The sequence below is a fragment of the Parambassis ranga genome, chromosome 4 (genome assembly GCF_900634625.1).
Source record: "Parambassis ranga chromosome 4, fParRan2.1, whole genome shotgun sequence".
In the NCBI taxonomy this organism is placed as follows: domain Eukaryota; kingdom Metazoa; phylum Chordata; class Actinopteri; family Ambassidae; genus Parambassis; species Parambassis ranga.
Window position 1 is genome coordinate 17,403,662 of NC_041025.1, and position 15,469 is coordinate 17,419,130.

The following is a 15,469-nucleotide window of genomic DNA, read 5'->3' on the forward strand; positions in this document are numbered from 1 at the left end:
ATCCTTCAGGTCCAAAATGCTAACGATTTAGCTTATGCTCCTGTTGTGATGTGGATGGCGACTGCTAAGCTGGAGAGGGAGGGAGGTGAGCACAGATGGAGGGAGGGGTGATGAGAGCGGAGAGGAGTGCAGGATGGATAGCGGAGGGAGGAGGAGGGAGCCTCGGGGGAGAATGCCGTCATGCCTAGCCAATGGGAGGCAGGCAGTGGAAGCCCCTTCCACACTCCTCCTCCCTCCTTCTCATCCTAGTGTTCTCCATTTCCGACCATCGCACCCACCACATCTTTCACTCCCTGACATGCAGAATACATTACAGCAATATAGAACAGGAGGGCTTTTTAAAACCAACAATATGTATGATAGATAGAGTGGAAAGGTTGACCATAGCTGCAATACTATGTAAAAGCAAAATATCTCCCAACTATCATCATCATCATCATCTATACAAATTTCCCTGTGATTACTGACTTCCAGTGTACACAGGCTGGCTTTATTTTCCCTCTAAAAATTTTTTTATATTAATTTATGTTTTGTTTTTTTAGAGGCAGCCATGATGTTTTGTGACAGCAGAAAATGAGTTAACAATTTTTTTTTAACCACAATCCCCACAGAAAGAAAGACTTTCCTTGTCAAACTTAATCAATAATGGAAGCTGTCAGCTACCACATTCACATTTTAACCATTGGAAGGCACAGATTCATCTCAACACTGCTGACAATTTACTTTATTTCAGTACTAAAGCATGACAAGACAACCATGCAGTGTTCCCCATCACTATGTTTTCCTGAAGTGTCAGTGTGATGCCCACAAAGACTGTCCCATCAAACTAATGTGAACCGAAAGACCCAGACATGCAGTATGACACAGTCGTTGTGAACTCATCGACCCCCTGAGCCACAAAAAGATCAGATATCAAAACAACTAGTAAACCTACACCCTTCTGCTCTGTGAAAGCAGCAACCTACAGATGGTGTACAATAAAAAAACAAGCATTTTTACATTCTGCAATACATTTCTGGCTCTTTATTCTAGTTTGGAAAATAGCGTGATGTCAGCGTTGTTAGTTGTTCCAAATGTTTCCCATTTGCTAAAGCTCTGATCAGCACTCGAGGGATTCTTAAGCCCAATAAAATTCCTCCTCCAAACTTGATATTCTAGTCATGGAACACATAAAGGACAACTGTGTAGTCTTTAATTAATGTGTGCATATGTGCTATCAGCTATCAATAGGAAAATCAATCATAATCTGATATTTATGCAGCCAAGCATCGTTAAAAATATGAGCTATAATTTCACTTTGATTTTGGCTGTAATAATAAGAATACGTCTGAAAAAATAATAATTCTAGGATTTTAAGTGTGACTTTCAATGGTCAATACAGAACTTATATGGGAGTTGGGTTGCAGACTAAAGATGTCAAATCCATATACCTCCTCATATATTGTTTCCAACACTGTAATAGTAAGATTTAAAGTTAAAAAGACTCCCTTGCATCAAAGACACAACATGTGTAATATATGTGTACTACAGAACTGCAGCTCTGTATTTAATAAGGTCAACATCCTACTGCACAGATGCAGCTTCTGATTTGACCACAAGGGGGCGACAGATGTCAACACACTATAGACCGTGGCACACCCGACATCAGAGGTCTCTCCACACAGTCTCATCCTACCAATGAACTTTGTTGTGCATATAATAATGTTTTTAATTGACAACATTTTTATGGTTTATTTTTTTTTTTACATGAGAACTAGTTTAAACTGACCTTTAGCAGAGCCAGGGCCACATTGAAGATGATGTTCAGTCCCTGAAGAAAGAGGAAAAATAAATGTCACACAACCACAGTCATTTGCATTCTTTTAATGAATTATAGCAATTACTTTGAAGCCAATAAAGACAACAAAAGCTTCATCTGTCCTCTTCATATGGATTTGATTGTTTCTGTTTCTTTTCTAATTCTTGGATTCAGCTTTTTCCTAAACCTAGAATGTGTCAGGAAAGAAAATGTAAAGCTGACGCCATCTCTGCATGGGAACACCCGTCTCCTTGGTCTCCGTGACAACCAGTTCACATGGCAACACAGGGCTAAAAATATCTGGACAGTTCTAAAAATAAATGTAGAATGTGAAAAGAGGGGGAGCTCTGTCTGCGCACACCTATCTTTGTAGGCCTCAAGATGGAGCTACAGTGCTGAGGCACGATCAAAGGTGTGCACGAGTGAAAGGAAGATAATCTCAAAGTGTGTGCACTGTAGCAGGACTGATTCACAGGGAGGGGAGAGATGAGCATGCAGAGAGGGGAGATACAGTGTGAGGTTATCAACTGGGATGGTGATGGGGCAAGGGACCAAGGGACAAGTGAAGGTGTTACCTAATGAAACATGTCTTACGCAGCACAAATGTGATACGTCTTCTCCAAATAAACCCTGTTTATGTAATCTGAAAAATACAGGCATACAAAAAACTGGGACTACCCACAACTCCGAAGAATTCCTCCAGTATCTCTTATAAATAAAAAAAATAAGAGAAAAACATGAAGGAGCTAATGTGAGAAAGTAAACCTTTGAGGAGACATTATAAAAAAAAGACAACAGCTGAACATGAAGACAATCATGAATAAAGGGATGAGGCTGACAGAAAATAATGTTATGATGGTAGAAGCAGTGAGAAATGACATGATGCATAAACGGCAACATGCCATCTTTAATTTATCAGGAAAAAGAATAAATAATTCAGAAAATAGGAGAGCTGATTAAAAGGTCTGTGGCTTAGGAGATGCAGCTCTTCTTAGATATTAGATAAGTGATTATTAGAGAGCACTTTCCTGAGAAAACAAATTCTAATCCGAATGACTAAGTGATCATTTTGACAGGGACGATGAGGTTGTCATTGCTGTTTGTCATTACAAAGTGATTCCTGTACACAAGTGCTGGTACATGTAGGAGGATACTACGTTGAAAACTAAATTTGTCAGATTTTCTATAACTGACTGCGTCTGCTTTAGGCCACAAGCTGGATGATCAACCTTAGCAAAGGATGAGAAGCTAAAACAACAAAATAAGTTGAGAAAATGGCAAAGAGAGAAAAAAAGAAGCAAATAAGAAGAATGTAATAGACAAAGATAACTAAGGGAGCCTAAAATGATGACAGAGAGCGTCACAAAGAGGTGGGCAGACCGAGAGGGGAGGCAGGTTATAAGAATCCTGGTTTAACACGCAGATTCTCATCATGCGGCTCATTGGGCGAGAAAGACCTGGGAAACTTTTAATTGTTCTGCCTGGGGCCAACTGGAGGACATAAGATAGGGAGGAGGGGAGAAAATGTTGAGGAGAACGAGGGAGAAAGGCGGAGAGGGAGAGAGGGGTAGAGGAGAGTCGAGGCACACAGGCCATTTGACTTTGTTGTCTTATTCCCCAAAGTTTAACTAAATTAACACCAAAACATTCATAATCCATCACTTTCTCTCGATTTGTATACAATACTCAGACAAAATAAAATACAGTCTGTGCACATGTTGTGCCTCAAGGCTTTGACTTTTTGCTCCAACTACAACATTGTTTTCTGTGATGACACAGCTGCATGTTACAGCTCCAAAACGAAGCTTCAGCCAGACGACTTGGCTTCACCAAGTCACTCTGGCAACTAAACCTGCCACCTGATCCGGTTCACCATCAGGTGGTGTTCAGCTGGGACTGAACTCTGCTCGCCTCTTCACCTGTGCTGCCACAGATCAGATGATACGCTCACAGAAATGGAAGTTGTGTTTGAACAGGGACTTCACAATGGTCGGTCAGTGCTACAAGACTCCTCAAGTAAGTCTCTTTGATCTGCACTCCAGGGGTTCACATCAAGAGAAACCCTTCCAGGTTTCATCGCTGGTATGTATGAGAGGGGTGAATTTCTCCAGCAGATTTGTCGATTAAACTCCAGTGGGAACAAGAAGGTCAAAAAGATCTGAGAAAAGAGTCCCAAACTTTGCTGAAGCTCATTTTATTGTGACACACTGTAGTAAGTGAAGTCACACTGTAATATAAAAAATATAATCTGCAGCTTGTAGGGAGTCATTGGCTGTGTTGATGAAAAATCCCACCAGGTGATGGACAGGGAGGGAGAGTTAAGGGGGCGTGTTTAAACTATGATGAGACATTTTTTACACACATTTTTTAATAACACTGTTCCCTCTCTGTCCCTCTCTCTGATCTCTAGATACTCTTCCCTCCGACCTGGCCAGTGTTTATTGTTTTGTTGTTTCTCAGCTTTTCTCTTTGCTCTCCTTTCCTCTGTCAAACTGAGACAGACGGCCAGCCACCCTGAATCTGATGCAGTCAGAGGCTTCTTCCTGTCAGAGGACAGTTTTCCCTCACCACTATCACCAAGAGCTGCTCAACAGAGAGCTGTTTGTGTCTCCCTCTATACTACAGGACTTAACCTTTCCATGCAAGTGCCCTGAGATGACATGCGTTATGACTTAATCCTATATAAATACAACTGAATTAAATCATAAAAGCCCATTTGTGATTGTTGTTATTTCAGAGAGAGACATCAGAATCACACAGATTTTGTTAGAGGACAAAAATGAATCACGAATGATCGCTGACCGGACTTAAGCAAGTGGTCCTAATGACATTATACCATTGATGGTATCATCCCTAAAAGGCCCAAGCAGAATGAAGATATATCACTGCTGATGGTACAGTGTAGTTCTTTAAGTGCTTGCTGTCACTGATAGCTGGTGAGTAGAGGTTCAGTTTAACTCCCCTCCTCCATACTTCTCTATTTTACATCTCGTTCCTCATTTCATTGTAGTTACCATCCTCCATTCCATGCCTCCTTTCGTTACGCATATTTTTTTTCTACCTTCTTTTCACTAATTTCATATTTCCAGATGGTTGACTTTCCCCTTAATGAACTTTGGACAATGTGGACTCAATCCCTCTCCCAGTACAGTGCATCGACTTTACCTCACAGAGCAGCAGGTCAGTGATGTGGAAAACCATGCAGAGGGGGAACTTGGCAGTGAAGAGCGTCAGGAACCACTGGGAGGCATACATGTGCGCCTCCAGGTTCAGCTCCTGGAAGTGGGACCACAGGTCTGGAAGTTGTTCCTACAGGAGCAGACAGAGTAAGAAGAATGTACAAGATGAAACTAATTAATCTAATATAAAGACATGGATCTCCTAGTCATTTTAATATTTACATTATTGAATTTGTACTACTGAATGTGTTTTAAAGTCAAAGTACACAAAACTACGATCACAAAATTTGACATTTGTTCATGTCATGAGGACCCATCCTAACATTTGAAGTTTTTTTTCAGCTTAGCCAAAGTTAATACATTTTAAACATACAATGAATGAGACTGTCAGCTTAGCTAAGCCCAGATAGTACCACTGCCCTTAGGATTAGGTAGGAGAAAGAGACTGAAGCTTGTGGTAAGCAACCATTGGCACAAAAAATGGGAGAGCTGACCAGTTAATGTTTGTTTTTAGCCTCCTCAGTGCTGACTGCCAGGCTTCTGTTCTACATCTTACAACCTGCCTACAATGCCAAAAACTGAAACCCCGGTAAGCAGAGATCATATAGCTTATCTAGTACATCATCATGACATTGGGTCATTAAATGACTTAGACACAATCATACATGCTGTAGAAATTAAAGAAAGATGAGCCAAATAAGCACCAGATAGGATTCAGGCAGAAGAAAACCAGTCTCTGGCAAAAGGTATGACACCTACAGGCTGTGTTAATCTAATCTAATAAAGATACAAGAAAGAGTTTTTGTTCTTTTTTTTTTCTCCTGGGGGCTATCGTACATCCACGCATGTACAGTGCATAAAAGATTCAATTAGCCAGAGAGCAAACCATTTTGACAGCTGACACTTGTGTAGCCTCATGACACATGACTGGATCAGATAGTGAGTTCCCACCTGTATGCTTATAATTAGCAGTCAATGCTAATGTCCTTACATTAAGCACGTTTGGTCAATGCTAAGTTGATCCTCATGCTGACAGACAGTTGCAGAGCCAGGATGGATTTCAGGGACCAATTAAACTCCACTCTTTGTGTGGATTAAAGCTGTAATACCTGAGTGGGAAGGGACTTTAAACCAGCAGCCATAAGCTTCAAAAGAGACTTTACATTTTACATACAAATACTTCCAAGTCATTTTTGATATGTTTAATTATATTCTGTGACCAGAAATAAAGAGTCAACAAGGCAACAACAAATGTGTGAGAACCCGCAAGATGATGCAATCGCTGGTAACACATTCTACAAAATGAATACAATCAGAACTGTGCTTGCTTGTTTGGAAAACACAAAAACATTTTGTAAGGCAATGTGCCCTGTCTGACTTTTCTTGTTACTGTTGTAGAAAAAACATCATGTCTTCCATTGTTGATGAAGATTCTCAGTCATCCAGGTCATAACACGTAGAGAAGACAGTTAAACCTGATGAAGCTGCTTGGATGAGCAGCGAAACGTCTTCAAGAAAGCTCTACAAGACGCCTGGCTTCAATCTTCTCTACATGTTTTCCATTATGCTTCTGACTGGGACAGTGATTTTAACAGTCCACTATGCATAAATGCTAAGTAAACCCTGGTGTAGATGACACCAGGCATGACCTGTTGTTATGAGGAGAGTCTTTCAGTAATTTGTGTTTAGAGCAATTTCATTATTTATTATAAGATATGCACCCAAAGAAAAGGCTAGCAGGCAGAAGCCTGCATGGGCTGACTCCCTCCAACACAGGCACGACTCGCTTCATCTCTCCATTCAGAGCCGTGCTTATAGCCCACTGCAACACATTCCATCTGGACTGCGAACATTATAAAGCACTGCATCACTAACCTGCATCAGCCTCTCCAGCTGGTAGAACTTGCAGTGAAGGTCTTCAAAGTTGTTCTTGTAGAGCGCTCTGAGCCCGTATTCATACATGATTTTCACCAGCACACAGAAGGCCTGCTCCTCAGGCATCTGAAACGGCACATGGATAATTTAACAACTACACAAAGCACTGGAACTTTTAACAAATGAACATGTTTCTGCTATTCATAAAAGAAACCAGGACTTATTGATGATTAAAGGCACTGTAATGCCACCAGAGCAGGCCAAAGTTTTTTAAGTGTAGGTAAACTCTAGCAATCTACTACATACAAAAAGCAGCAGAAACAATGTCTCTCTCTTTATCTCTGATAGACATCTGAAGGTGAAAGTGTAGAGTACATAAAGGGACAAATGTTAAGGTGTTTACATGTGCATGAAATGTTGTTTTTAGTCTGTATGTGTTCACTGTCTCTGTGTGTATCAGTGGATGGCTGAAGATAAGAGGTATGAAAGAAGGCTTAATGCTGTTTGTGTGTGTCTGCGTGTGTGTATATGGGTTTATTTCTCCTCTCTCACACACACAGTCACGCAGACGGTGAGGTGATATTTAATCAGAGTGACAGTATGTGTTTGGGGCTGAATGGGCTCCTGCAGGTAAACCTGAACCTCTATTAATATTCCTGACATCTCTTCTATAACCTCTCCCTCCCTTCCTCTTCCTCCTCTAAAACCCGTCTGCCTCCTCCTCCTCCTCCTGTATAACCTCTCTTTCTTTTACTGCTGCTGTCCCCCTTATCTCACCTTCTCCTCCTTCCTTTTACAGCCTCCACCTCTTTCCATAACTTCTTTCTGTTCTCTGCACTCTATTGCTTTTGTCTGTGACTTTCTCCTTCCCACTGACTTCACTCCTCCTCTCCTCCTCTCCTCCACCCCCTGCCTCACTCCTCTTTAACCTCTGTGCCCTTGTCACTTGGACTTCAACCAGACTTTCCACACTCTCTCTGCTTCACTTGGGACTCCCACCTCCATGTGTCAACTCTTCTGTCTCTCTCTCCATCTGGCTTTTAATAACTTCCTCTAACCAGATTTCAGATGTGTTTCATACCACATAAACATCAACCAAGAAGCAGCAGAAGAGGAGTAAAGAGAGCTGCCTGCCAGTGCACCTACAACTCTGTTATCAGCTATTATAAGACCTTGAGCTGTCAGCAAGTTTCTTTTCAGCCACAAACATTCTATTTGCCTATTTTCACTCGGCCAGTTGTATTGCCTTGTTGACATTGTTGACGCTGACATTTTTTTAAATTGTTTGATCATTTCTTTGATTTCTGGTCTCAGTGTGACAAAAGTAACATTCAATCAGCTGGAGACAGATTTTAAAAAGCAGAAGGGGTACATTTATCACACAACACATCATTGTAATAGAATGTAAACATGCTCACAAAACAACAGCCTAATTGGGTGTAAATCATGTACCGGAAAATAACTAAAGTGGAAAAATGGATGGTTGATAGGCAGATAGATAGAGAAGTTCACTCACATGCAGCAGGAGAACAGCGGCGAGGAACGACTGACCCTGACAATATCCAATTTCCTCATCATAGACAGAGTATGCCTGCAAGAAAGGTAGAAAGAGACAGAAAACATTAAACTCCAGAGGTCAGTGACTTCAATAAGTTTACTTAATGCTCCGACATTGGATTTTCAGCCTCATATTTTCCCCTGAAAAACCTGTGTGTCTCCAACACCCACAGTGCGACTCCATCAACTGTTCAGCCAGAAATTTAGATGTGTTATACTAGCAGAAGCTAATGTAGCTTTGAGCTGCCAAGCTCACACAGAGACAAGGAGAAGTCTTCAGAGGTCTACAGAGGAAGAAGTCTTGTAAGTTTGGCCCGTTTTTTTTTCTTAATATTTAAACTTATCTAACAAACTGCTGCACCTCTTTACACAACAGTTGAATTCCTATTTGACCAACCTTTAGCTCTTAAACCCAAATTATTAAATTATTAATATTATTATGTTTAACTCTGTGCTCTGTAAGGTGTCCTTGAGTGTCTTGAAAGGTGCCTATAAATAAATGCATTATTATTATTATCAGCAGTAGTCAGCCACATACTGAAGTGACCACATTATTGCACAGTTGTCTACTGGGAGGGTCAGTTCAGGCGGGGCTATAGAAGACTAGCTCACTACCCTTGAGTTGTTTCATGTAAACATTTTAATATATAACATTTTAACATTAGCAAATATCCTCAACTGATCCTTGCTGATACAGTTAGCCCTATGGATGTGATGTACGGGGGTGGGCGATACCGGTATCTGTATTGGTCCGATACTGGCCTTATTTCAAAGTATCGGAATCGTTAAAGGCTGCCGATACTCGCGTCACGTCTTGTTCAAACAAACATGACTGCACGAAGATGGCTGCTCCCATCGCAAAAACGTCATCTGTTTACATATTCTGAGAACAGAAATTCCTGCACAAACCGACTCTGAAACTTTGAGTTAGCTGTCACAGAGGAGGAAGATAAGATATAGTTTAAACATGAATGCTTACAGAACAAGTTCACATTAACAGTGACAAATATTGGTGTATGGTATGAACAAAATCAAGCACTAGAGAGATAAGTTCAGTTGCCTGTGCTCATGATTATATAACAGATAAAACAACAAAACAAAGTCCAGTGTGGAGATGGAAGCCTGATTAATTACAGCCAGGACAGCATCTTCTACAACATAAAATGTCCCCCTACAGCTGTAGTTTTTGTGTCCAACATGAGAATCCAGGCCTGTTCAGTCATTTATGTACAGCAGACCAATCCAGGAGGATAACCTTGAAATGACCATTCAGGAGAGCCGCTGTCTCCAAATGGTCGGCAGCTGACACAGCCCACCAATCATGCTAATGAGTAAATAGACAGGCATTTTCGCAGAGTAAACAAGGATTCAGGGACAGGAAAACGTTTCTAAAACCCTTCAACAGACACTTTTTACAATGTAGGAGAGCATGTCCCCCCGCTTATCTACCTTGCAAGGCATACAGGACAGATGATGAATGGCAGACGGGTGTAATTTAAATGTCTCCCTCGCTGAGTAAAGATTATCCACCTCAACTGATCTACATTTGCATTTGCAAAAAAAAAAAGAAGAATTCATAATTTCCCCTTGTACATCTTTAAATAGCAAATGTTTTGTTGAGTCCTTATCTCAAAATGACTAATGGTTCAAATTCTTCCTCACAGATATTTTGGCATAGCCCTCAATCGCTGATGGACACTGCTGCTGTAACAGCAGTTAACCCAAGTACAGGTTGGGTTAAAAAGATCGTCTCTACTTTTCCAAACCTGAAAAATGAGTTTGGACATCCAAAGCTCCACTGCTGATCTGTTCAGCTAATTTGGGGTTTGATGTGGAGGTAATGGAGAAGTCTTGTGGAGCTGTCTGCAGTGTAATCTACAAGCTGACATGCTTGATGGAGTGTGGCATTCACACGTCCCCTACTCGGCTGGGAGAAGTGCATGCTGACAGATGGATGGGGGAGGTCCTGGTGGGTGAAATCTAAATTTGTTAGCCTGAGCAGATAATAGGCTCAGAGGGGTGGATTATTACAGTCTACATACTATGCCTATTTTCTCATATCGAGCATGCAGACAGATATTTCTGCTCTTAAATGTACTGCATGAGTTACATGCTACCTGCACCTATACCTAATTTTAATCAGATATATTTTTTAGGCTCTGTGTAACATAACTTTTAAGACGGAGGACAACAGACAAATGACAGGAAATGAAGGCAGGGAGACACAGCAAGTGCCGGAATTGTCCCTGCTACACATGAACTGGTGATGCTGTAGTTTATGAAAAATGCTGTGACTCCTGGGTGACCACCATGAGTCCACCTTGACTTTAGAGTCTACTCTACCTTTCATTTTACTTTTTTTATGTGTACAGTTTGTCATATTTTTTTTTTTTTGGGGGGGGGGTTCAAGCCCGGATACATCTTGAGATTATGAAACAGTTAGACATACTCTTACGGCTGTTGTCATTTAGACATTTGATCAGTATGGTGGTGACCAGGATATGAACTAGTATCTTGAATAATGTGTGCATGTAAACACTCAGTGATTACTGGGATACACAACATTAGCCTGGGTAATGAGGCATGTTGTTATCATGTTTGCTTTTTTGCCTTTGTTTAAGGTCTGTTTCCATGGAAATACAGTAGCTATTCTGTGAATCCTTTTATCCATTTATCTGAGACTCTGAATCACCACACCAGCTGGTCCCACTATCAGAAAATGCCTGACTGAGACTGTTCACCTCCAGCTGATCCAGTGGGCCTTTAGAGTTACTAACAGTGTTTGTTTGAGGCTGAAGTGTAGCTGAATGTAAAAGTCGACAGGTCATCACTGGAAAAAAGAGCACAAAGGTCAGGTGACCTTCCCTGGAGTGTAAAGGTTAGAAAATAAAAGACTCCAGGCTTATTACGGAGTATGATGTGAAGATGAACATAAAGTTTGTCCTGGATCCTGTGTGCCCGTAACCCACTCATGCCTCAAGATCCAACCAACCTTATCAGCTGCAAATCTACATGGATTTGCATACAAATGAAGGCTGGCTCGCCACTGACCTAGTTGGGTCCAGACTGGATGCTAAATGCTCCTGACAGGTTCTCCCAGAGCGCTGACCAACCGTACTCCTGTTCTGCAGCGCAAGGAAAATACAGAGGAAAACTTCGACTGCGCCAGTTTATAATGATCTTTTACTTTCATAAGTAAACAACATGTCTTTATTTTCATTGTATACCCTAACTTACTGGTTGACAGGACACCAATAATGTGCATTTTAACACAGAGAAAATAGATTCTTAAACATACTTTTATATTAATGGGATTCTGTATATTACTTTGTACTAAATCAAAATGTAAAGTTTTTCTCATCTCTATTGTTTTTAGAAAAAAAGACAGAGCTGTTGTCGCTTGGCAATTCAAAGTGGCCTGTGCATAAAAACTACTTACAGCTGCAGTCATACTAAGAGGAGGAGGACAGTGACAGAGATTAAGGCTGGCTTTCATACATTTCAGTAGTGCTGACCTTGGCTTTTGTCTGAATAAAATGTACCATGTGTCTTCACAGATAATTACCTTAGGATGCCAATCCACGGGCACCTTTCTTCTTACACTGTAGCACTTACTTTTCTCACTTATTCTAGTAGAAAGAATGCAGTGCAGCTTGTTTTATGGTATGAGGAAAATCTGTCAGTAATTTTTGATTTTTGATTATTCAAGGATGCGTTACACCACATTGTTGTTTTAAAGAATGCAGACAAGGAGAGGCATGTAATTGACCATCACTCTTCAAACAGGACAGCTTTATTATTTTATAAATATCCTGTGTGCACAGGCATAGAGGTGCAGTTTCAACACATTAAAGTGTTGTCAGTCCCATAAACTTTGTCCAGTCTTGACTAAACCTTTAGTTGATAACCATTCCATTCTGAACACATGTCTACTAATAGTCATAGAGGTACAATGGACACTGATGAGGCAAAACCTTAGAGTCACCTCTGCTTCATATAAAGTGTGCCCTAGGCCCTTAGCAAGCATCAAGCAACTCAAGGGGCACCAAAACCATAAGTCCTGCAAATCACCAGCAACCCGCTGCTGGTTCCAGCACATCCCTGCACTCAGTTTACTCACCACAGCTGACTGGCAGTCAAAAGCCTCATCTTTTCCATCTTACCTACCTACAAACAGCCACCATGTTATTTCTATCCACTTGTGAAATTGGAAGAAAATATCAATAGCTGTCCAGTGAATCCAGAAGTTCTGAACGGTTCATGTTGATTTCTCAGTAAAGGGGAGTACTGTCAATCATAGAGGGTGTAAAACCAACTTAAAATGGCACACAAATTCCCACTGAGGATTGGCAGACCACAAAAAGGACAAAAAAGGCTCATCACACCTTTGAGATTTTTCAATTCAGCATTTCATTTTCAGTAGAGAATTTTTTATGTATTTTATTTGGGGGGGGGGGATGTAAACAAGCATGTAATGCCTTGCTTTACATAATGCTATGAAAGAAAGTCTGTGAACGTCAATGTCCCTCCTCAACCTCACTGTCACAGCTTGGGCTCACCTTGCAGATCTTGTACAGTGAATCCTGTCCATCCCCATCAGAGTCCTTAAAGTAGTCATGTGCGGGGAAAGTGCGGTGAATGTCACGAGTGATGACGCCTTCCTGAGCCGAGTCCTGCAACACACACACATTTCACACTTTAAATATGACAAAAGAAAATGCTTGGTGCAAGCACAGTACAAAGAGTACTGACAGTGATAGTTTGCAGCAATGATACAAACCAGCAACACACTACACTTGTCTATTTGTGTAGCTCCTTTTCTGTTACATCTCTGCTGATTCACTTAGCAACTCTGTGTATTAGTGTTTGTCCCTGTCTACTGTAACAGCACTCTCCAGGCCTCAGTCACAGTCTGTGCTGTCTAATCCACAGACGCTGCAATTCACATCCACACATATCACACACACACATCCACATCAAACATGGCTACTTGTTTTGCAATGCACTACTCGCTCACACACGCGTACTACACAAACACTCTGCTGTTTCCCTGTCACTTTTTCATCAGTCATATGCACACTGTGACACATACAGACAGTGAAAACACTTTCAGACAGAAGACTGGAAGCACAGCATTCTCCAACAACTCACTGTAAGCTGCAGATAGCGCAACCTTGCGCACTGACTGGCCTTGATGTGTGTTTGTGTGTATCAGAGACAGATTTGGAGAGTGTGTAAGTGAAAAAAGCATCTACTTGTCTTCTGACAGTAGAGGAAGGAGTGAATTTGAGTTCAAGTTTCTCAAAGCTGAAAAGAGTTTACCACACTGAAAGTGGTGGTCAGAAGGTCCTGTACTCCCTAAAGGATATAAACCAAGCACTATTTGACGAATAGATCTGAGTAGTGCATACAAAAACTGCAATATTTATTGTGTGACTTGACAAAATGTGGAATCCCCTTTTTAAGACGTTTGTAACCCTTTAAGTTTGAAAACCTTAGTTTTAATCTGTTTTTGCTGCAGACTAATTGTAAAAAATTTGCCCAAAAGACCTCTTTCCAAGTGCAGTGGACCCCCCCTATACACACAAATACCACAAAAAACACGATTCACTCACACATTATATTTATCACTACGTAGTATATTTCAGTTTGCGATAAGCTAAATATAATTCCTTGTTTACCATGCTGCCAGTATCCCACAATATTCTTATTTTGTGTGAGTACAAAATACATACATATGGTTTAAGTGCGTCATACTGTAAATCCACCACACACACATAAAAGCTGCTGGCACAACTGTATTTAATGCTTTAATGAGATTTGTCATGTGGAGGTGGTGTGTCGTTCTGTGTATTATGTGCTGGAAATGGAACTAACAGTTTTACATTGTACACATACTCCAGTGACAAAAAAATGATGCACGCAGCTCTTTAGGAACGATGGTTGTTTTAGGAGGTTTTATTTTTTTGTTTTACTTCTTCCAAGTGTTCATGGGTGTCTTCACCTGAGAGTTAAACATACTTTCTAAATGAGATGGATGATTTACAACTTCAATTTCAAACTTTGGAACTCAAGATTTATTTTTTCCATGTTAAAAAGGTATTTTTGTTATGACACTCTGTAAACTTTGAAGACTATAGAGGGCTAAAAAATGATTAGTTGATTACTAGTTAGTTTGCCAAAAGCAAGTAAAATGGCTAACCGTCTAGCTGTGTCACCCAGTCCAACAAAAAAAGTGGATCCCAGTGGATCATCACACTGAATTATCCACCATTTGCCTGGCCTGATTGTTTTCCATCCAGTAAGCATTGTTTTATTAACTATTTTTAGCTTGATAACAGTTTTTGTTTTGTTACAAAGAGTCATTTGGAAAGTTTTGCTTAAATTTAAAATGCTGCACTTTAAATTTAAAAAATAAAAACAATAAAGCATACCCATAACTGCTTGTAGCTCTCCAGATTGGTCTGAACCACCAAATACATTGAACTGTCTATGACATCACATATAGAGTGGTGTGGAGCCAGCACATGAGTCCACCACAGGACACACGCCGCCTGAACCATTAGCACTTAAACAAAGCATGCTTAGAGGACAACACTACACATACACTGTTTCAGTTAATAATTCAGTACACAAGTACAAACATTCCTTTTAAAATAATTATAGCCTAATGATTAATGGATTACTTTTTTTTTTTTATTAGTTTTCCCAACATTAACAAACGCATTATGACACTGTAATTACCATGGCAACATCAGGAAGGACCAGCAAGAATCTGGTTGACAGTGAAAGTTGTAAACACTTTGATTTAATAAACCATGCATGCCTCTGCTAATTAATAGCCTCATTACTCAAAAAACACCAAAAGAAGAGGAGCAGAGGACGTCCTCTACGCTGCCTAATCTCCTTCCTTCTTGCCTTTTATCCCTTCTTTCTTTTCAGTTTCATCCTGCATGCCTCCTCTTCTCCTTGAATTCTTTACTCCCAGCTCATTTCCCCCGTTTTTTTCCATTTATCTTCACTTTTTTTCCTACTTCCATATTCTCAAGCTATTTTCCAC

The 15,469-nt window shown here is 40.5% G+C and overlaps 1 protein-coding gene across 4 annotated transcripts in view; it reads right to left on the reverse strand.

Annotated features, from left to right (window-relative positions):
• Positions 1-15,469, reverse strand: part of rabgap1l (RAB GTPase activating protein 1-like) — an 85,067-nt gene that overhangs the window by 18,502 nt on the left and 51,096 nt on the right. For all 4 annotated transcript variants that reach the window (XM_028404797.1, XM_028404795.1, XM_028404796.1 and 1 more), the window contains 5 exons: positions 12,969-13,082; positions 8,369-8,443; positions 6,853-6,978; positions 4,964-5,107; positions 1,769-1,810 (listed from right to left, as the gene is read on the reverse strand). In XM_028404797.1, the coding sequence (XP_028260598.1) occupies positions 1,769-1,810; positions 4,964-5,107; positions 6,853-6,978; positions 8,369-8,443; positions 12,969-13,082 (501 nt within the window). The remainder of the gene's footprint in view (positions 1-1,768; positions 1,811-4,963; positions 5,108-6,852; positions 6,979-8,368; positions 8,444-12,968; positions 13,083-15,469) is intronic.